The 22,824-nt window shown below is 39.0% G+C and overlaps 1 protein-coding gene across 1 annotated transcript in view; it reads right to left on the bottom strand.

Moving 5' to 3' along the window:
• The window catches only part of LOC124178406 (zinc finger protein chinmo), an 88,819-nt gene that overhangs the window by 41,456 nt on the left and 24,539 nt on the right, over positions 1-22,824 (bottom strand). Inside the window, exon 2 of the mRNA XM_046561695.1 lies at positions 21,233-21,472. Coding sequence (XP_046417651.1) covers positions 21,233-21,472 — 240 coding nt within the window. The remainder of the gene's footprint in view (positions 1-21,232; positions 21,473-22,824) is intronic.

The following is a 22,824-nucleotide window of genomic DNA, read 5'->3' on the forward strand; positions in this document are numbered from 1 at the left end:
TCGGTAACCGGAAATAAAAACTTCTCTCAGTGTTGAAAACGAGGTGCAAATGGGAGTCTCAGAGCCCGAAATCAATCCGCAAAACTTCCGCGTTGGCTATATAAATGTACACGTGTGCGCGTGTGTGTGAATTTATGTATATACCGTAAATTACACACACATCGCGTAATTACCATGCGGGTAAGGAATACACAATTTGCCCCCCTCCGAAATTCCACCTGCTGCAACGAGGCTCACTTCCTGTCGATTCATGCACCTGGCATTACACGCGTATATACGAGTATAGATGTTGCACACACACGCGCACACATCTATAGACTGATGCGTAAATATACATCATACTTATCCGTAATACCGCGTACCTACTTTCTTTAGGGTCTTCCTCAGAGAACTCGGGTCGAAAGTTTATAATATCAACGAGCCGCATCGAACCGACAAACTTGTAAGTCTGTACAATGATAGGTGTACGTATACACGTTGCATAAAGAGGGCTTTGACCATGAGTCATGTATAACTTTTTCTCACGGTTTTCGTTATAGTTTCACAGCTTTTTTATACAACATAGTCGACCGAACGTTATTTCATTTGTTACGTTAACTAGAAAAAATTCAGTGAAAACATGTATCGTTGGTAAAAAAAATTGTTTAAATAGAACTAAAAATTTCTCTCAGTGCGTACAAAGCTCTTTCTCACGACATCGTCCCGCGTGATTTTTCACGTTGATTTTTCCTTTCATCCTCCCTCCACCTAGATCGAAAGTCGCGCCGCGTTACTTCGCGTTGCGTCGAGAGCGTAAGTCACCGAATCGTGTCCCAGATATCCATCGAAGAGTGAGAATTAATCTCGGTTGGTCGGCTTGTAAAACTCGATGCAGGACGCAGCTGCCCGTTGAAAAGATGTGCGCGGAAGTTGTTGCGACAGGCTGTTGTGTGCAACGAGAGCGAGAATTGAAGCCGTCGCATCGCACGCCGCTCGACTTTACTTCCTACATTTTTCTAACGCCCGACGAGCTTGCGGCTAAGAACCGCGGTCGGATTCTTGCGGCTTCCGGTTGAATTCACTCCGCGGAGCTGCGACGTCGAAACGAGGGAACGAGATTAATTCTTCTTCACAAGCAAGAACCGAAGGCGCTTATTTTATTTCTTCGTTTCGTAACGGGATAATTAATCGAAATACGTGTACTTATTTACTCCAAGTACTGTTGTTCGACGGATTTATTAAAAGCTCACGGAGCTTTAAACGAGCTTTTAAATCTGTAACGATTGATCCATTGCCGATAAAATATGTATTCGTCAATCGATCGATTTATCGATCCAATTGTTTATATACAACAATTTCGATTAATCGGCTATACTCGAGAATAACTCTCGAAACGTCGATCGAAGAAAAGAATTGCATTAAACTTTGAAACAGTGATAACTAAAGTTTCGAATGACGATAATTTTTCTCTTCCTACAAATTTCGATCAATGAATTAATTGCTTTTGAAAGCGTATTATTTCTTCTGGGAAGAAAAAAAAATATTATTCAGAAAATATAAGGATGCAAGGGGTATAAAATCGTCGTGATTGTATACCCGACGAAACATCGTGGAAATTCCAAAATTCTTATCAAACATACAAAGACAACCGTAACATCGAAAAGAACTGCAGCAGTTCATACACATATAGCGCGATATTAAAATTCTAGAAAATTTTCAACCGTAGTTTAAAAATAAAACCTAGCTGGTCGTTATATACCCGCTCCGCTATATAGCTCGATCATTCCGGTAATTTACCGCTGCGCTGGTCGAGTCGAGAACCTTGTTCGTGCGAAATCCTGCACGTATATATGCATGTATATGTGTGTGTTTTACATATGTTTAAGCATGAGCTTGGTTGCAGATAGGAGAACGCATCGTATATATATTATTGTATAATTCGCGGTGCAATCCGCGTGGCAACAGAAACCGGAAATGACTAGCGTCGCATTCTCGCCGCAACGTTTCAGCGACACTTGACGTAATAAAAATTTCACACGTCAACCAGTGAGGATAGTATTCAGTGGTTCAAGTGACGAGAATGCGATGACGATCAATTTGAATATTTCAAGAAAAACAAAGGATAAAAAAAAAAAAAAAAATGGCCTCAAACAATATTTCAAATTGCATCGCGGAAGAAATCCTCTGAAACGCTTGTAACAACCGCTCCGAGTTCAGCGATCGTTCACTTATAAATATGAATATATATGTAACGCTATACATAGAAGTTATCTTGTGTACATATGTACACATAAATGTATGTATATATACATGTATATATATATGTATATGTATATGCATATATCGTCACTCCCGGCGCACGCGAAGTATCTTGGCCCCGATCGCATGTGTATTTTTGCAAAGCGAGTTATTTCTGTAAAAGAAGAGAACAGGGAAAGAAGAAGAGAGAGAAAAAAAAAAAAAAAACAAAATACGAAAGAGAAAGATAAAAAGAACATGTAACAAGTGGAAGAAGGAGAAGAAGCCGAGAATACGAACACCGGGAGGGGTATGAAAAGAGACGAAAAGACGTGACGCAACGCGGGAATAAAACCGCGCGCGCATCGCCCGCGCAAAACCTCGAATGCTCGCTATTTTCGTAAATGCACGACGCGATTAAACTCACGAAACGAACGCACTCGGTCTTCTGAAATATCAATTTGTTACACCTAACGCACGTACGCATTTTTCCAACGACATTTTTATTTTTCATTAATTTTCTTAACGAATAACGGTAGTGCTGGAACGAACAGTTTTGAATTCGCAATTTTTATTTTTTATTTTTTCTCAGTTTTCTCAATCAATATCGATACATACAGAATTATTATTCTAAAACGTTCGCTTGTTCTTAGTTCGTCGGAGATTGTATTATCTACTTGAAATAAAGAAAAAAAAAAAAAAAAAAATCGTTACCGAGTTGAATACACTTCGTTATACACTGTAACGAAAAATTGACCAAAAGTGGCCAGTCTCGATTACTATGGAACAATTTTTGTAGTCAATTCAGAACATGAACGTCGGATACGTGTTAGATGTATATCAAAAAATTATTCCACAGAAGGCGGAACGGCGTGTTTTTTTTTTGAAAATGTGCAAAGAAAAAAAAAAAACGATCGCGACAATACGGCGCGTGCATCGAGTCTGTACCTAAATGTAATTTAGCATTGGTATATATTTTTAAATATTCCTGACACGGTGTGATTCGTGCGTGCGCGCGTGTGTGTGTGTGTGTTTGTAAATACGAAACCGCGATGCCAGCGAACACACGGACATGAGCGCGCGGTATTTGGCGATCGCTGCGCCGAAGTTGCGCGCGCAGATTAGCGAGCGAGCGAGCGAGCGAATCCTGCAATGCGAACTTAGAAGCTCGAAACCGCCAATCGCCCACATTGGGTCATTGGCCTGAACCGGGAGGCGCAGCGCAGCGCGCTCCTGGCGTCTTGGCTCTTCTGCACCCCTCCCCGCCCCTCGCCCCGCCGCTTTTTGCGCACGCCCTAGTTCGCCGTGTGCGTTTTCCGCTCCACGCGTGCGGCGCACAGTCGTGCACCTCTACATGCGTGCCGCTTCTGCTACGCACACTGCAGATACGATACCAGTTCTGCGTTCCTCCTTCTTTGTGTTCAGAAGCAACTCTCCTTGCCCCGCCAAACTCCGCGGCCCCTTGAAGACAAAACTTTGCTTATTCTACCGCCTCGACGCAGCCTGCCTGCCTGCGTCACACACGCCTCGATATCTAAACCCGCCGCGCGCCAATAGCACAGATTTAAGAACAAGGAAACCGCTCGCAACTCGGCCAAATTCCTCGGCCCGGATCTGTTTCGAATTCGGGATTTTTTCTTTCTTTTTTTTTTGTTTTTTTCTTTTTTTTTTTTTTGCACGTATATTTCGACTACTGTCTCTTCAAACCGAACGGCATCGCAGCAGTACGGAAAAATATCTGATATTGCAACAGTCTTCACCCGCCCATTTCGCGATACTCATTTTTTTCAACTACAATTGCCCGCCAAATGCGTCACACTTCCGGACGATGTTCATATATTCGATGCAGTCAGGATTTTTATGGTTATATTTTAGAGATTTCTTAGATTTCCGGTCAATTGCCTAAATTTTTGATATCCCGTTTCAGCCATTTTGAACTATTCTTAGTTTTTTTCGGAGCTCAACACGCTTTTCGAATATCACGCAGCTTAGCACTCTTCGAATTTGCAAGATTGTCAAGGAGTTTTCGCACATTTTTCACAAGCTTGAAGCTTTTGTTCTTACAGATAAATTTTCGATACTTCTTATATCGGTATATTTGAAATTATTCACGCTTGCGCACCGAGAATAAAATATCTTTAATCATACAGCAACATTGAAAAGATAACCACGTTCCAATACGAATGTATCGTGTAATTTCAAGATTGCCTTGAATTTACAAAACCGACTACCAAATTTCTTCAAGAAATTCCACGAGAGTTTCAATCTTCCCGCCAATCTTCGCAACGCCACGATATAACGATAGGATTTCGAGGTTAACCGGAGGCACCGCAACCGATTGACAGATGCCGCCAAGGCTTTTCCATCGTAACGTTTTATTTTATTTTTACGTCAAATTTATTTCCCTCGTGTTTTTTTTTTTATTTGGTTTCTTTTTCCAGTCAGCATTAATACATTATAAATCGAGCCATTTCGAGAGCGCGGGAACTCCATAATATCGCATCCACATTCATACATACATTACATACATATATATATGTATAATCGAACCGATGGATCAGGAGCTAGCGCCTTTGGGTAAATGGTGTAGATAGATACGTACATGACATAGGTATAAAGATACACGTGTACAATCTGCACGTAGTTGTGTGAACGTGCGTTTCTCACTCGTCGCACTCGCGTTAAAATATATCCGCGGGACGTTCTGCGAGTGTAACACACACACATACACACACAATGAAAATGGCACACGTGCAGGGTTTATAAATTTATGTGTGCGAAAAATTTCAAAGAAAACAGCTTACGCAAGAGTGCAGTGCACTCTCCCCACCGTCTATTCATATCTTCAAGGCTAACGTAGGTCGGTGTCGCGGGGGATTCGCCTCGGGTTCGAGAGTGAGATAGGTAGAGCGGCTGCGCGGAGGCGCGTGCGCGCAAGATAAGGAGAGAGATAGAGCGATAGAGCGAGCGAGGGGTCCGCGCGTTTCGCGCGCTACTAACGCGCTCCGCCAAACGCGACGTGCGTTGTGTGCGCTGCGCGTGTGTACAGGCGGTTCTACCGTCTACTAGCGATCGGCGCGACGTGTAGAAAAGGCACGGTGTGCGTGCATGCGTGTAATGCGCACCTATACACTTCGCGAAGCGAGTGTGCGGGAAGGCTGGAATCCTTACAGTTGCCTCGTTACATAATTTCAAGGCAAAGAGCAGTAAACGACCGACGACGCTTTGCCGGCTCCTGCACGTGGAGCGGCAGCAGCAGCAGCAGCAGAAACAGCAGCAGCAGCAGCAGCACCCGCCCCCTCTGCCATCCGAGTGTATCCGTAATTCGTGGTTTTTCTCCTCCCACGTCTCGCTGTATCTATTGTCTATCTATATATCTATCTATCTGTACGTCTATCCATCTTTCTCGATTGTTCGTTATTCGCAAACAATGAAGACTTTGCGTACTTTGTACGTATAATACGTACATTGCAAAAATGATCAGCAGCTGGTTACATGTATACCTTACATATGTATTGTACCTACTAACTTTATGCACCGAATCGTTAATGAAGAAATAATTCATAAGGTAGAATCCGAAGACTAAACGACAGCTCTGATTATTTTCTTTCAAACGCGTCGTGCATCGACATTGTGATAGAAAATTTGTAAACATTTATCATACTTAATATTAAATACTACACTTTTAAGCCAGTTTGTCTTTAATTTTAATCTCGATATTTTTATCAGGCATCGTATTTCTATTCTTGTCATTATTGCGCATAAATGTGTAATTCGCAATTTTTTTTTTTTTTTTTTCATACTCTTCGCCTTGTACAGTTTCTAATTCATTCTTATTTTCCTACTGCAATTTTTATTTTTACACGAATACTTTTCCCCTGTATTCAAAAAAAAAAAAAGAAAAAAGAAATGTACAAATGTTGGAAAATCACGACTATATCAGGTGAACGATTGAAATAACCGAAGTAGAACATCAAAGAGAAGACAGGAAGAGAGAGAGAGAGAGAGAAATATATATATATGTGGAGCAGAAAAATAGCGAGATAAAATAAAATCGCAACGAGTAAAGCACATCCATATACATAATTTGTCGAATGTGTGTATAGTACGCATATATTGTACATGCTTATACCTGTGTAGGTGATATGAGTAGGTATGCATAAAAATATAACTGTTACACAATAATGTTTATGAATGGCTTACATTTATTATATATTATGCCTATATACGGTATGTTTGCGAATCCCGCTGCGTATCTTCCCGTATTCGTTTCTTTCTGCAGCCGTTTCTTATTGTTTTAAATTTTTCTTATTTATTTTTTTTTCGCATTTTGTAAGCATAATTCGTTACACGCTTTGCTCATCGCTATCTTGCTATACTTGAACTTTTTATTTGTTTGTTTATTTTTCAATTATTCGCGGCGAACGTTAAATTCGTGATTGCAGACGCACGCTGCGGTTGTTCGATTGAATTCTTGAACGAGAATCGAAAAAACTTTGTAAACTTATTATACAACTGTAATACATAACGGAAAAAGTAATTAGACAGGTTAAGATTGAGGAAAGGTTTAACATTTTTGCGCGCAATTTTTTATTGAAGTTCAATTCGAACAATCTTTGATTAACTTTTTTCCGTCACGTTCTACATACAAATATTCTAAAGTTATTAATTCTTTGATAAAAAGAAAATTACACTATCGAATGTTTTTCATCGACTCGTTATTTAATTACGCTCCCGTATTCGATCAGCTGTGATAAATTTAATTTATTTATTTTAAGTCAAAATATTGATTCGATCGATGAAAGGTAATTTTTTTTGCGTCGAATAGCGACTTTTCTTTTCTCCTTCATCTTGATTCCTTCGTTGATTTATTAATCATGTAATTACGATTCCCAATTTCGTTGCAGATTTTCACGCGGTATTTCATCGACTTTCTACTATTTTCCTCCAAGTGAATAAAAGCGTTCCCTTTCGCGATAGCCGCAGACCGGAAACGCCGGACGACGTACCAAATAATTACGCTCACAATCAGTTCTCCGCAACAGAAACAGCAGCAGCTGCTGCTGCGGCCTTGCCATCGGAGCATTAACCGGTTCTATATTTCTGTGACGGTTGTAAGGATGGCAAAAACGGTGCAAAATTCCAAAATTAATATTCAAATTCCTAGTTGATAATAAAAAATTTAACATTATTATTTATACATAAATATCTTGTATAAAAAATAATCTCAACTTGCCAAGTATTTAAATAAACGTGTTACACGTAATACAGAGGTATGTATTAGAAAGTGGGGAGGAAAAAAAAATCCAAATGAATAATTGGGTAAAATAAATTTAAAAAAAAAAAGAAAAAGAAAAAAACCAGAATCTCAACGCCATTACAGCATAATAAAAGAGTCGTTATCTTTTTGCACAATTATTCTATATATATGCGGCGTATGTGACACGTGTCTTCAAATGTATATCTAAATGTGTGAATGCAACGACACACGGAATACTCGTAAAGCGTCTTGGACGACTTTTATCACCTCGGTGGCGCGTGTGGTTTAAAAATGTGCAAGCCTAATCTACATACCTGCCTACATTGTATGTATGTCGATTTCGATCACATTTTTCACCGACGGTATTTAATACCCAAGCTCTCGTTATCAACGATCTCGACTCCGTCTTATCAGACAGACTAATGATTCATGTTTACATTTTCAATACCGTTCCCTGATCATTCACTATTTTTTTTTTTTTTTTTCTCTTCTTTTACAACGTGTCTTTATTTCTGTTCCCATTAAATGTTTTCCTGTACATGACATACATTTTATCACAGACTCGACGCGATTCCGATGCAAAAGGCTGATATTTGTATTCTGTTTTCTCTCGATCAGACGCGATTAAAAAAAAAAAAAAAATTTCTATCCTTTATCCGTTACGTATAAACGACCGCGTTAAATTATTCGTTGAAGACTTGATTAACAAAAGGCCAGTGTGTCACACACACACACATACACACACACATGTTGTTCCCGCTAATTTACAATTTTCAGATACGAACGACCGATATAATAATATGTTATACGCGAACTGTAATATACGTCTATATAAATGTACCTGTCAGAAAGAAACGTAAACGGCATAAAGGAAGGCAAGAAATAAGAAGGAACGAAAGAAAAAGTATGGACGAAATATTGAAGAAATGATTCGTCATTTTTTCGATTTCTTTGAGAAAGTTGGCCAAATAATTTTTTCAAATATTTGAAAATAAATAACGGATAATGTTCTAGGAACAATAAAAAAAAAAAAAAAAAAAAAAAACGAAAGTAGAATAATTTATCAGGAACAGAATTATACGACAGGATCAATGTGATACGTACGGGACGAAAAAACAATTTCAATGCAAATTAAAAAATCAAAAATAAAAAAAATAAAAAAAAAAAAAAAAAAAACTGTTCTAAAAATTGGTCGACTTCGAGATGCTAAGCGATAAAAAGACTGAAACAAATGAGGAAGAAAAAAATAAATAACAAAGAATCAAGACGTTACGTAGCGTTCCAATTATACATTGTCAATGCCACATGGAATTGCGATAGACGTGCATATCCCTGGCAACAATGTATTACATCGAATCGGCATCTTATCGACGTGTGCATCTGCCATTAGTATACAATAGGAAGATATCCGCATGTGGCAAACAAGTATAGCTATATGTAACCACAAGACCATTTCATAGACGAATATTAGTGAATGATTAGGCTCTGTGAGATTAGGAAAGCAAAACAAGTCCTCGCGGTGGCGAATGATACATCATAATTCCGTGGCCCCGAAGCTTTTTGCTCGATGTGTGGAAAAAGTCTTGAAGCGGTAGGTAAGCACGTATGTATGAGGGGGGAAAAGGAGGGGTAAGAGAATATCAGACAAGCACCGCACGTGTGCCTCGATACATTGTATGCGATGGTTGTCGACGATCGACCTTTGATTCCTTAATTGTACGAGCCTAAAAAGTCCGCATCGTACGATTCCGTCTCACTCGCACACTGTGCAAGAAAACATATAACGCGCGAGAGATATTCGCGAGCTGACTACAGCTCGTGTCAATATCCGAGCTACTCGCTTCGCCACTCCGCTGAGTCTTATCGTCGCAGATAAAGCGTATATAACCCTGTTACAATCGAATTATACATCACTGGGCAGGAATTCCAACTCGTCACTCATTGCACATGTTTGCGGTTGTAACCTCAAACGTTGCTGATATTATTTTTACTGTTAATATTTTAGCGAGAAATTCGCAGTATCAGTTTCGAGGTGTTACATGAATGTTAATTTTTACATGATTTTTTGAGGAAAACCGATGGTGCTGATCAGCTGTACGGAATTGCGGTACTTCGATAAATCGTTCGGATGTTGACATTCGGCGAGTGATATCTCGATTTTTGCAAAATCGCGACTTTACCGTATCTTGCCATCGCCAACTTCGAGACGAAAAAACTTCCGGTGATTTTCGATCGACGGAAGTGAACTTATGGCTGAAATAAAACTCCAGGTGAACGAATCGCGGCCATATTTGTACCGCCACCTGAAATTTCGGAACAATCATCTTTTCTTCCCTGAATCTCACGAATGCGTAACAGACAACGTTGACAACGAGTACGGTTCTCGATTAGTCGAACAGTGTTCAACGAAGAATCTTATAGTTCCAAAAAGTTTATTAAAGTTTAGCGATGTTGGAACGATTGACCGCGTTCCGCGTTCCTGGAATCAAGACCGAAAACTCGGTTATATAATTCAGGGTGATTTCCTACGTCGGAATCCAAGAACCGGTTAAACGAGAGGGTCGATGACGGGAACGGATTTTAAAATCGGGCATAGGAACAGTCGGCCCGCGTTGAATTCAAGGTTGCAGCCATGAGAAATGGCGGTGTGTCCTATCGTATATATATATAGGGGGTCCGCATAATGGGCCTGGAAGATGCAGGTTGAACGACCCACCACCACCACTCGTCGTATACGTTTGGAGGATGGATGCGCGGATGGATTCGACACACACAGCGATTCTGGAGCAAGGGGTAATGGCCGGCATCCTGTTGCATCACGGAGAGCAGAGCGAAGCGAGTCGGCCATGGCGGCGATCGAAATCGTACTTACGGTCAAAGTCGGGTGATGGCGAAGGGGGCGAAGGGGGGTGGGGGGGGGGGGGGGGGGGGGGGGCGAACCGCACTGGCAATGCACGAACCGCGTGCCCCACGGTGGATGGAGTGGAAGCCTTGACTCCAGGAAGTGTACTTTGCCTGCTCCAACCGCCGAGTGCGTTCACTTCGCTCAACGGATCGACTATTGCGTGGCACATAACCAAGCCCAAGGTCTCTCTGACCGAGAGAGAGAGAGAGAGAGAGAGAAGGAGGGAGTGCGAGAAGGAGAAAGAGAAAGAGAGAGAGAGAGAGAGAGAGAGAGAGAGAGAAGCACGGGGCACACAGAGTGCGCTGCACTCTCCATCGATCATCTCCGCTTCGCGCCCGTAGTTCCTTCCTACCTCTTTCTCTCTCTCTCTCTTTCTCTCTCTTCTGCACCTTGTACCATTATCCGCGGTTAACCCACGACACGAAAAAACGCGACGATGCACATTCAGTGGATTATTCCTCTGATTGTCCTTGTTCGATGTGCTGCACAGAGATGACTCTCCGACGCTCTTGTTTCACACATCATGTGTCCAAGAGTTCATGGTCGAATTCATACATACATCAACAAAGATTTGACGTCCACTCGAGTGTAGGAGGTTTATATCTATGGAACCAGTGTCGTTCACGGTTTATACCGTCGACAAAGGCTCGTGTTGTTTTCAAGGTCGAGTCAAAAGACCCGTGTGAAAATTGCACCGGACCAAGAACGGACCGTTCATACGACACTTGTCCACTTCGAGTTTTCGCAAAGTACCGAGAAGCACACCTATCACCTTATCGATCAAAGATGTGTACAGCATTCCTGAAATGGCAATAAGAGGATCAAGGACATTGGGATTAAACATACGGGAATTAAAGCTGTCCGTTCGGTAATAGCTGCAGCTAAAACCGCACGATGCGATATGGTTGTAACGACGAAGGCGAGCCAACGAGCCCAAAGAGATCGGTTCGGTCAGATTGGCGAACGTGACTAAATACATTGTGGCAAACGCTTTTGTACGTGTATAAGGGTATACGAACCTGAAATAAATTATGCGGGATTTTTCCTCTTTCGTTTATTTTTTCCACGAGCTATTATTATCCAATGCACGATGACGCCGATATGCGGCGATGCTTCTCGACGAGTGTTCGTCGAAATCATGGTTCTGCAGTATGTGCACGCGGCGTTGTGACGTCGAGAAAAAGAAAGGACGAGGAAGCGAGATCGAACTAAGCCGAAACCTGGGAAAAAGAAAGAGAAGGAGAGATAGAGAGAGAGAGAGGTAGACAGAACCGAGAGGAAAAATTTGCCCGACATCGTTTCTCGGTTCGCTGTTTTTCGCCAGACTTCTCGTGCAGACATTGGCCGTTGGCCACCCATTGCCAGGGGTCATTGAAACGCGTTTTAACCGCTGCACGATATCGCAACGCGTGTTGGCAACGTTGCGGTCGCTCACAGTTCGCCGTCTCTCTCTCTCTCTCTCTCTCTCTCTCTCTCTCTCTCTCTATTTTTCTCTCTCCCGCGTCCGTCATGCCTATATTTATGCACGCGGTTATGAATCAGCTTATTACATGCAAAACAGCGATTATGGTCGATTGCAAAATAGCCAGTTTTTTTTTTTCCCCGGTCCCTCTCTCATTCCTTCCCGCGATTCTCGTTACGTTACAACACCGCGATGCAGACACTTTGTCACACGTGTGTAGAAACAACAAGCGTCGTACGATTCTCTCGTTTTATAAACCAACGAACTATAAACGAAACTTTGTCGAACGAACGATTTTTCGAATATTCCAATGGACGGCGGTGCTTGAGAAATTGCCAATTCAAAATTATAACTGGAATCGAGTTAGCCGGAAAGAGAAGTGACTCGAATCTAAAACTGCAACGTCGTTTTACAGAAACGGAGATGTGTGAATCAGATCCATGTAGAAACGCCTCTCTGCTCGTTCGTCGTCATTGGTAGCTATATATGGCCAATCTCTGGAATCTACGACTCTTTAACTTTTGCAACCGAGAGCGTGAATGGCAAGAGAATTATTTCGATCGGATCTATTCAGGAATTGCTACAAAAGGGGATTTTTTTTTTTTATTTTTATTTGTCCTGCACCATGTATACTTTCGGTTTCATCATCGTTAGCGTTCCTCAACATCATCGGGGGGGGGGGGGGGGGGACTCGTGACTAGCAAAAAGCTCTGCGGTTTTATCCGTCGATTCCGAATTGAACTTGCATCAAAAAACCAAAAAAAAAAAAAAAACAACGCAATTCTACCGCCACGTATCGGATCTTCCATGTGGAAGTTGAAAAGCCACAATGCAGGATCACTTCAACCGATGACCCAGATTCGAGTGTGAGACCATTTCATCAACGTGGACTGAAAAGTTCTTTCCCGAGACAGTCAACGAACCACGTAAAATGGGATCTGATCGATTTTCGACTATCGGCCAAACTGCACTATCGAAGAATATATGTAGGTTCCGATGAAATACAGAGGTGGAAAACTCGTATCTTGGATCAATAATGGTATCTAGATTGATTTACATAGAAACAATGGACCAGAAATCAATCGAGTCTATATCACGAATATGAGTGGAATGTCGAAGCTTGAAGCTAATTTTGATTTTATTGAAAAATATTGTGCAATTAAGTAGGTTAAAGTGTTTCGAAAGTGTAAATGTATGTAACGTTGACGAAAATACCATGTGACTGTGATAAGAGTAAATAAAGAAAACCCCTTCCGTTATCAATTTTATAACGAACTCCATGATTGAAAAAAATGACAAGTCGCCGGCCCTGATTCGAAAGGTCGCAAAAACGAATATGATGGGAAGAAAATCCGGACAAGCATGATTCCAACGATAAACCAACGAGCTTCCGTAGTCGATGTAATCAGTTGCAGCCTCGTCGGAAACACGATGAACTCAATTTAGAATCAGGTGCGTCAAGCGTGTGTGCGAAAGGTTGGTTCTCAGTCACGATGGCGTCTAAACGTCACACCATGAAGCTGTACAAGCCGCGTCGTTGGTTCGTTGGAAATAAAAACGGCAAGGCGAGTGGCTCTGACCTAGTTAGATAATGCTATATCGGTGCTCCTCTGCTCGTTGCACCAGAAGCAGCAGAAGCAGCAGCAGCAGCAGCAGCAGCTGGGATGAGCATCGGCCCTTTTTTAACTTTTTTTTTTTTTCTTCAGTCACACAGCGCACCATGCCGTGCCGCACACAAATCCAACGACCTAGATGCCCTACCAGTTTACATACGCATCGCATGCGCAAACCGCGCACTGGCAGAAGCCACGTCTATGCACGTGACCCATATTCTTAAAACTAGCATGTCGGTTGTCTCTCTCTCTTTCCGAGTCTGTTGCCTCTGCCGCTGCTCGTTGCACCGATCATGCACGCGATGCACGTGTAATGTGTGCAGCGTACTGCGTTTCGCTCGGAAATATATGTATATGTTAGGGTGTTTCGATAAAAAAGACGATTTTTTTTTTTCTTACGGTGTCAAAAAATTGATAGTATATCTAAAAATGAAAATTTTGGCGCCGATATGAGCTCTTAATGTCGATAGCAAGGTTTGCCTCTATCCATTTCTTTATTTTCCATTTAAGTAACAAGGGAGTAAGTTTTTTTTTATTTTTGAAAGTTAAAAAATTTTTATAACAAGTTGTTAATATTGTTTTTTATTATGAAGAATTAATTGTTCAAGAAAATTTCTTAGCATTTGGTTGAAGAAAAAAACAAAACAAATTTGTTATAAAAGAGACCCAAAAATCATTTATGTGATATTTTTAACCTTTGGATTTATGTGTTTGTGCTTTTTGTGAGTCGAGTATTTAATTTAATTAATTGGCAAAAAAAGTTTACAGTCTAAGGTTAACAGAATTAAAGTAATTTTACATAAAAAAAATAATATAAATATGGCGTATGATATTTTTTTGTAGTTTTGTTGGAAAATATTTCAAGTTTTTGATCAGTGTTATTTTTGATCGCCGATGTCTTTGAAACGGTTGATCTGAGTTTGATCTTCAGACGTTTTTTGTAGAGCGTGAAATTTCCTACAAATCTCTTTTTTCAGATTGTCGTTACGATGAACCGTTCCAAAGTAATAAAAATTCAAAAATAAAAAAAAAAAATTTTCCCTTGTTATTTGAATATAAAATAAAGAAATGGATAGAGGCAAACCTTACTATTGACATTAAGAGCTCATATTGGCGCCAAAATTTTTGTTCTTAAGTATACTATCAATTTTTGGACACCATGAGAAAAAAAAAAATTCGTCTTTTTTTTTTGAAACACCCTAATATATATGTATATATATATATATATATATATATGTTGGGTTGAACAAAAGGAACTAACCTATCGAATCTATGGTCTTCAAAGGACCTATTTACTGAGAAAAAGATTCTGACGTGTGGAAAAATTTTTAGCTCAATTTTAAATGGTGTCGCTGGCCATTTGAAATTTCCCATTTAAATATAACACGCGGATTGTGAATTTTTTTTTTTCTCATTAAAAATGTTGCAACTATTGAACCGTTTGAATTAAAAAAAAAATTTCCAAGCACATTCATGCAGGGCTTTAAATTAAATTCTCTCAGCGTTGAACGATATGTGTGTGTATATAATATTTTTCAACGCTTGTTGTACCGGATATTAAACGTGCATAGATGCGTAGAATCGTTGGTTATATATGTAGGTAGGTACTTGCGTAATCGCGCAGTGCAGTTACTACCTACTCTCATTGGATTGAATAACTCAGTATTCAATTGGCACACTGAGAAATATTTCGTTTGTTGTAGTAAGTAGAAAAATTGAGTGAAACACGTATCGTTAACAAAACTGTTTGAATATTGTTGGAATTACGAAAAACGAGGTACGCCTAAACATTTTGCGCTGTCGTCGATACTTTTTTGGTTATTGCAACGCAAAATTAGTTTGTGAGGCTTACTCTACTTTTTTTTAGTTAAACAAGGCTTTAACGTCAATTTATCGTTGCACGAGTAATGAATTTTCGCAACAGTTGCAAGAAAATATAGTTAACAGTGATCGTAACGACAAAGAATAGTAACGGATACTAGACTTTCCGTTAACAGATAGAAAACTAATTTTCATTTTCTACCTAGAACTATATTTTTCGATTGTGGTAAAGAATAAAAATAGTCAAGTACCGAGCGGTAACCAGAAATAAAAATTTTTCTCAGTCCACGTACGCTTCTCAACTCGGATTTTGCATCTTGTGTACCATTTTTTTGTTGTTTGGAAAATTATAAGTTGAGTTCGTTCGTTCGATAAGACTTGTTTAATTAACGATTGGACAAGCGAGCTGGACGATTGTAAAAATAAGGTTTCTCGAAATTCAGTCATCGAGATCGTTTAAAAAAATATTCGTGATATTTTCAATTAAAAATAAAACAAGTTGAAACAAAGCATTGATTTATGTATCTAATAATTTGCTCTTTGTCATTTCCGTTATAATTCGCATATTTAAATGTACGAAAGTTGAAGCAATCTTTTTTTCTTCTCTTCCCCCGATCTGTAAAAAATTCTTACGGATATAAGATAGAAGAAAATCTACAAAGTTTCTATTATTTATTATTTACATATCAAATCGGTGCGCAAGAAGAAAAAAAAAAAAGGAAAACTATCGTACGCAGAGATAAGAAGACAAAGAAAATGAAATTGTTTAAACGTATGAAACGTAGGTAACTCAGAGTTATTGTTATTACTTTTTTGTACTTTTGTTTTTCTTAGCCACGCGGTGAATTTGTTCGTATAAAATAAAACTCGGGTATGAAAATTGATGCTGAAGCAGAGACAAAGAGCGGAAATGAGTGGGGGAAAAACTGCGATTAACGATTAGAAGAGGAGCTTCTAAAAAGCGGCGGCCTGTAAGGTTCTAACGAATGTTCGACGCGAAAACTTTGGCCCTGAGATATCACGTGACCTATTCGCAACTGGTCGCACAGAGACCAATGCAGCATTGCCATATCGCGGTGTGAAAGCCTGTTCGCGATATCTTGTTCGTACTAACGTACCGCTGTGTGTATATTCGCTGAAGTTTACCGCAGCGGCGCTAGAAGCTAGAAGCTAGATGCTAGAAGTTGGTAGAACGAGAAAAAAAATCTATACGCGTAAGTACTTTTTAGGTGTTAATCCGGAAACCTTGATTCTCGGGTTATAAATTCGCTGAATTACGCCGAATCGAATGCTGATGAATAATTTTCCAATCGAATCCCCGAAATCGGTGTAAAAAAAAAAAAATGGAGTCGAACCGTTTCATTTGAAACTCCACAACTTGGTCGAAAGATATGATTGTCAAAATGTCAAAAGTTGTTGGGTACAAGATAGAAAAAAATTGATAAGTAAATGAAGTCAAAAAAAGTATCCCACGTTCATCTTCGTATCTTCGAAAGTAAGAGAGAAAAAGGCGAATGGAAAATTTATTTTCAAACAAAGTTGAATCGACTATCACTAAATCAATATGTAAGAAAAAATAAGCCCGACATACAAACGAGTTGAAAGAAACCCTCCACCCCTATTTAAACGGTTTTTCGTTCTTTTCACCCTTATTTTCAAAGAATTTTGCCTTGTTTTTCATAGACATATTTTTTCATAAATTTTTACAGATTTCGAATAGAACGGTTTTGACCCTCTGTTTGTTTGTTTTTTACGCGCGCCTCGTTTTTCGTAATTCCAACGATATTCGAACACTTTTTTTTTTTTTACGATACCTGTTTTACCGAATTTTTCTAGGCACCGTAACAAATGAAATTTTTCTCAGTGTATAGAATCGACGAGTTCGGCGCAACATTGAAAGCGGCAAGGCGAGACGAGGAGATTCGGCTCGGAGAAGCCTTCGAATTTTCTAACACCGCAAACCTATGCGGATATGTGTGTATATATATGTATATACATGTATACACGCATATACGCGCGAGTTTTCGAGGGCGTGCATTCACGCTGCGTAGACACAGACACGCGCACGCGTGTTTAGCCGATATCACGGAGGACGCAAACTATCGCGCAGCGCAGCGCGACGCAACGCAACGCAACGCAACGCAACGCAGCGCAATACCGTGGCAAATAGTCGCCTTCACCATTCTCCGGCTTCTCGTTGGATATCTAACTGTAACCCAGACCTACTTTAATCCGATAGTCAGGCCACCCAGCCCACAGCTAGGAATCGCCGACTCTTAAGCGCAGCTATTTCACCAACGATTATTATTCATAGGCTGCGCAGCGGCGAGTCGAGTTTCTTTCTATAACGCTCCTAGATCAACGAGAGAGAGAGAGAGAGAGCCTCGAACGGATTTTTACGATGGATTGAAAAATAGTTGCACCGATTGTTTTGCTTTATTTTCTATCGATCGTCGTCGTTTGTCAGGGAATTTTCAGGAAAAAAAGGGAAGCTTTCAAGTTTTGTTACTTATTTTTTTTTTTTTTGGTTTTCATCGATATTCGTATCGACGTATTCTAAATCATATTTATTGTTCTCAAGTATCACAATTTATTTCAAATTTCACCGACTACAAAAGTCTCGTAATTTGATTTAAGAATATGTCAGGAAAAAGAACGTTTTGAGTTTCTTTTTTTCTTTCTATTCATATTCGTCGACGGACGTATTGTAAGATAGATTTATTGTTAAAAATCTCACGGTTTGTTAGAATTTTTAAACGTGAAGAGAACGGAAAGAACGAGAATAAAATTCTCACATGCGGTGGGAAAAATTTTGCTCCGACTTTGGTATCGTTTGGCAATTCTAAGTCCTCGCAAAAAACTGCGAGACTTTCACTGACGGTAAAATTATTTAAAAAATCAATCCGCTCGGGCGCAGTTTTGTCATTTATCTTTGAGGTTGTTTATTTTTGTGATGAGAATCTTGAACTTTTTTAAAAAGTTTCAACATAATTCAAAACGATATTGTGTTTAACTATTTTACAAATCACTGTCGGTTAATTATCAAGTATAATATCGTGTCTATATTCGAAAATGTAAATGCAAAGGAAAGTGAAATAAAGAATGACATGGTGATTTATTATTCCGTTGTGAATAAGTAAAATTTGGGTATTCCATATAATTGTGTCTTTGAATACGCGGTTGCATTATTTAGGTCACGCAAAATTGAAAGTGAGACGAAAGTGCAACGAAAAGAAAACTGTTCGCGCGGATTTAATTTTGGACTTTAAATTCCGACTATCTTATATTCATTTTTATTTCATTAATTTCCATTTGTTTACCGATATTCGCTAAAGTTAGAAATGCTAACTTTGTCGTTGATAAGATTTTGAATTTTCACTATTTCGATTGTTTTCGATTTACATAATTTTTTGGTTTTGATTTCACTTTTGTTTTAATACAAGGCCGAGCGATAAAGTTCAATGAAAAAATTTGAAGGCCCAAAGATTTGGAATTATGGGTACCGGATCACATATACGTTATAATTTAGCACCACAGATTTCGGCAAAACTATTCTTCTTCAGTTTTATACACGAAACATCGCATTTATAATCCAATCACTGAATTCCCGTAGTGGAAAGCACCATAAAAAAAAACAAAAAAACTTGAACAGCACCACTTGACGGTATATTTCTTGAGTAATCCTCGTTATCGAAGCGTTTGAATATCCTTGCAAGTTGAAAAAGCTTTGTTCGATCGTTCACCCAACGTCGATAATAGAAAAAAAACCGATCTCCGTATAATTCACGACTCGTTTGTTAGTTTATCGAAAATTTTTAAATCCCGAATAAACCGCGAAACTAACGATAAATGGTTCCAAAAAATTTTCTTAATAAAAAACGAAACAATCTGAAATACAATTGCGTCAATATCATACAGTGTAAAAGATCAAATCGTCAAATTTTACCGATAACGATTAACGTACAATTATTCGATATACGTTATCACGATAACCGCGAATAGAATTGTTTTGAAAAAAGGATTACGGCGATATCGAAGAGTGATTTTTCGAAATACGACTCGCTGTTTCGGGTGAAATTTTTATAAATCGCGACCCGCACGCGTCGAGAGCAAAAACGGTATTGCGAAGGCAGCGATGAGTTTGTGCAGCGCGTTCGTTCGTCGGAAGACCGAACCGTGCAAAATGCAATTTGCAACTGCACTCCCGGCTCTCGGAGTGGGGAAGTCAAGCCAACGATTCGCCAGACTGCAACTGCGAATCGGTGCATGCGTCGTCGTCGTCCTCGTAGTTTCGCAAAGTGGAAACGATTCGCGTGTGTGGAAACGGAGGAGGATCGAGTAGAACGAGTCGCGTTTAAGTCGGACATCGGCAGCGAATCGCGTTGAATAAAGTCGCCGTATCGAAGCGTGTTTTTGGAAAAAAATTGCCAATTCACACGTTTGCGAGTTTCGCCGTAATTTGAAATTTTGTCAAGCGACTGACCAAATTTTTTAAACTTTTTTACAATCATTTTTTACCTTGATGTATTGCTGCGTTGACTGCATTTTTTTTTTTTCTTTTTGGCGAGGGGGGGGGGGGGGGGGGGTTTGGATATTTTTTCGAGACATATCAGGCGAGCGAATCCGCGGAACCAAACGAATTGAGATCACGGACAACGTTCGAGGAACGACAATCAAATAGATTGGACTGAATTGAGGATTTCTTTTCTCGAGGATGAGAACAAAAAAATTTCCACAAGTTTTCTTCTTTTCACCGTATTGATGTTGAAAGTCGCGATGCTTGTCCAATTTTTGCGAATCGGAAGGATCCTCTCCTCTGATATCCGTTTTTGCGATTTTCATCGTTTATTTTTTGGCTTCCAATAATTTTTGCGGAAGAAACAAATTGAGATCATAGAAACAGGGTTCGAATATCGATACTCAAATCGATCGGACTGAATATTGTATAAGCGATTTTGTCTAGACGGTAAAAACAGAAATGTAGAATTTTGAGTTCACGTGCTAATCGAGATTTCGATTTTTCACGAATTTAAACAAATTTTATTCGTTTTTTCTTCATCAATATCTAAATTCGTCTTGTTTGTATAATGTTTGCGATTCAGAACTTTCGGTTATACTCACGAATTTGTTACTAACAAATGATTATAAACTTTGTAAACATATTTTGCGTAACATCCTTAGTTCTAAACAACAATAAATCATTTCGTTTCGTTCGAAACTTATTAAAAAAAAAAAACAATAATTTTATCTCAAACGATTTGTTATTACGATGTGATGGTTTTGCTGTTCGAAAATAACAAGAAAAAAAAAAATTATCACCCGCAATAAAACCAGCAATTCACTGACCAATCAAGGAGAAATTGTTCGATATTGATTCTTTCACCTTGTTAAAAAGATATCATTGAATACAAATTTAAGTTCATCGACTTTACGCGGAAAATTTATTTGTTAATTAATGAATCACGTTTTAAGATTGTATCGAGTTTTTATACATCGAGAAAAATTTCATTCGTTACAGTAACTAGAAAAATTGAGTAAAACAGGTATCGTTAAAAAAAACTGTTTGAATATTGTTGGAATTACGAAAAGAGAGGTACGCCTAAACATTTTTCACTATCGTCGATCATTTTTTGGTAATTGACACGCAAAATCAGTTTCCGAGGTTTACTCTACTTTTTTAGTTAAACAAGGCTTTAACGTCAATTTATTCTTGCACGAGCATTAAATTTTCGCAACAGTTGCAAGAAAGTCTAGCAACAGTGATCGTAATCAGAGAGAATAGCAACGGATACTAGACTTTCCGGTAACAGCCGGAAAACTAATTTTAATTTTCTACCTATAACTATATTTCGTCGATCGTGGTAAAAATGAAAATAGTCAAGTACCGAGCGGTAACCGGAATTAAGAATTTCTCTCAGTTTAGGACGTGTGTAATATTACGGGGTTTCACTCACCCTCGCAGAAGAGGGTGACATCGGTGAGACTCTCGCTTTTGAAGAGGTTCGAAAATGCCGTGGCCAAATTGCTGCCAAAGCTGTTCCACTTCAGACAAAATTGTTGTTGATTAGAGTCCATGACGCCACCCCTGGGCCCACCCCCGCCCTGACTCTCGCCACCACCCCTGTCACTGCAGCCACCCTCAAGCAGGGACGACCTCTCTTCCTGATCCTGTCCGTGCCCAACTGCTCCTCCAGCTGAAAAATTGCCAAACAAATCCAGCGTATGAAAAACACCTGTTATCAACGCCATCCTGTTCGAGGAACCTTATCCCACGAAAATACGATAATTTCGGTCATATGGCTATCGATAAACTGCCTACGAAAAGCAAGCTTCTATTTAATCGCACTAAACTGAATAACGTGCTGTAATTTTTTTCACCGTTCAAATTCGCAAAGGAATTCAATGACGAGCTGTTAAGAAAAATAAAATTCACCGCGCGAAACAGTTGTTTCAAAATATTACAGGATTCCGTGAAGTTCGGTTACTGTATTTGCAAATCAAACTTCTCAAAAATTCGTTTTTATTTTTTATTTTTTATTTTCTACAAGTTTCAATCGTGATCTTGAACGGCGTATTAAAACTTGTCTTGAAAAACGCGGGAATTACTCTTATAGACACGTGTCGTAACAACGCGTAGCGATAACTCGAGTATATAACAATAAATACATATATACACATATATATATATATACATATAATGCGATCCGACGATATTTTGCGTAAAAATAAATACATCAAGTTTTGTATTAAATAAATTACACATAAAGTTGTGATTTGTTGTGTATCATTCGAAAATTTCAACGTATTACTAAATATTGATACGACCGATCGTTCGATGATAATAATTTACCGATTAAACCGCATTTGTAACTCTGTTTTTTCTATCAATGTTCGCGGTATTCCGATGATCTCGTTACAGAGTAATTATTTATTGCAAGTGTCACTGTGACAAGTTATTCGTACGAAAACGCGATTAAAATTGTTGCGAATTTTTTTTTTTCCCCCCTCGTACACTTTTATCAAGCACACGGTAAGTTGAAATAACATTTCGTACGATTTAATACGAGAAAAAAAAGAAAAAAAATTTGAAATTGCATTATTTTATACTGTAGAAAAATTATAATCTAGGTCATGGGAAAATCTATGCCATTCAAATTTTCACTTTCGATATTTTACACAGGCAAGAAATATAATTGTAACCGCAAGATTATACACAAACGATCGTAGACGATGTTAACTTTCACACACGCGACTGATTTTATTCGACGAATCAGGATCGTTAATATAACGAAAGCAAAGGTGAAAATTATTCCATTTAGTTTCAGAAAGTGATCAATTCGTTTCCTCTTTCTTTCACTTGAGAAACGCAAGCAGTCGAAAAATCGAACGAGAATCGAAAGGTCAGATCATGTCAATGAATGTGAGAAAAGGGATAAGATTGAATTAAAGATTTTTCAAAAAATACTGTATCACGTGATATTCGTATATGTATATATTAGTTGGTATATATTAGGTAAAAATGAAAACTCGTCGTACGTGATGCATT

This window comes from Neodiprion fabricii, chromosome 3 (assembly GCF_021155785.1).
Source record: "Neodiprion fabricii isolate iyNeoFabr1 chromosome 3, iyNeoFabr1.1, whole genome shotgun sequence".
Lineage (NCBI taxonomy): Eukaryota > Metazoa > Arthropoda > Insecta > Hymenoptera > Diprionidae > Neodiprion > Neodiprion fabricii.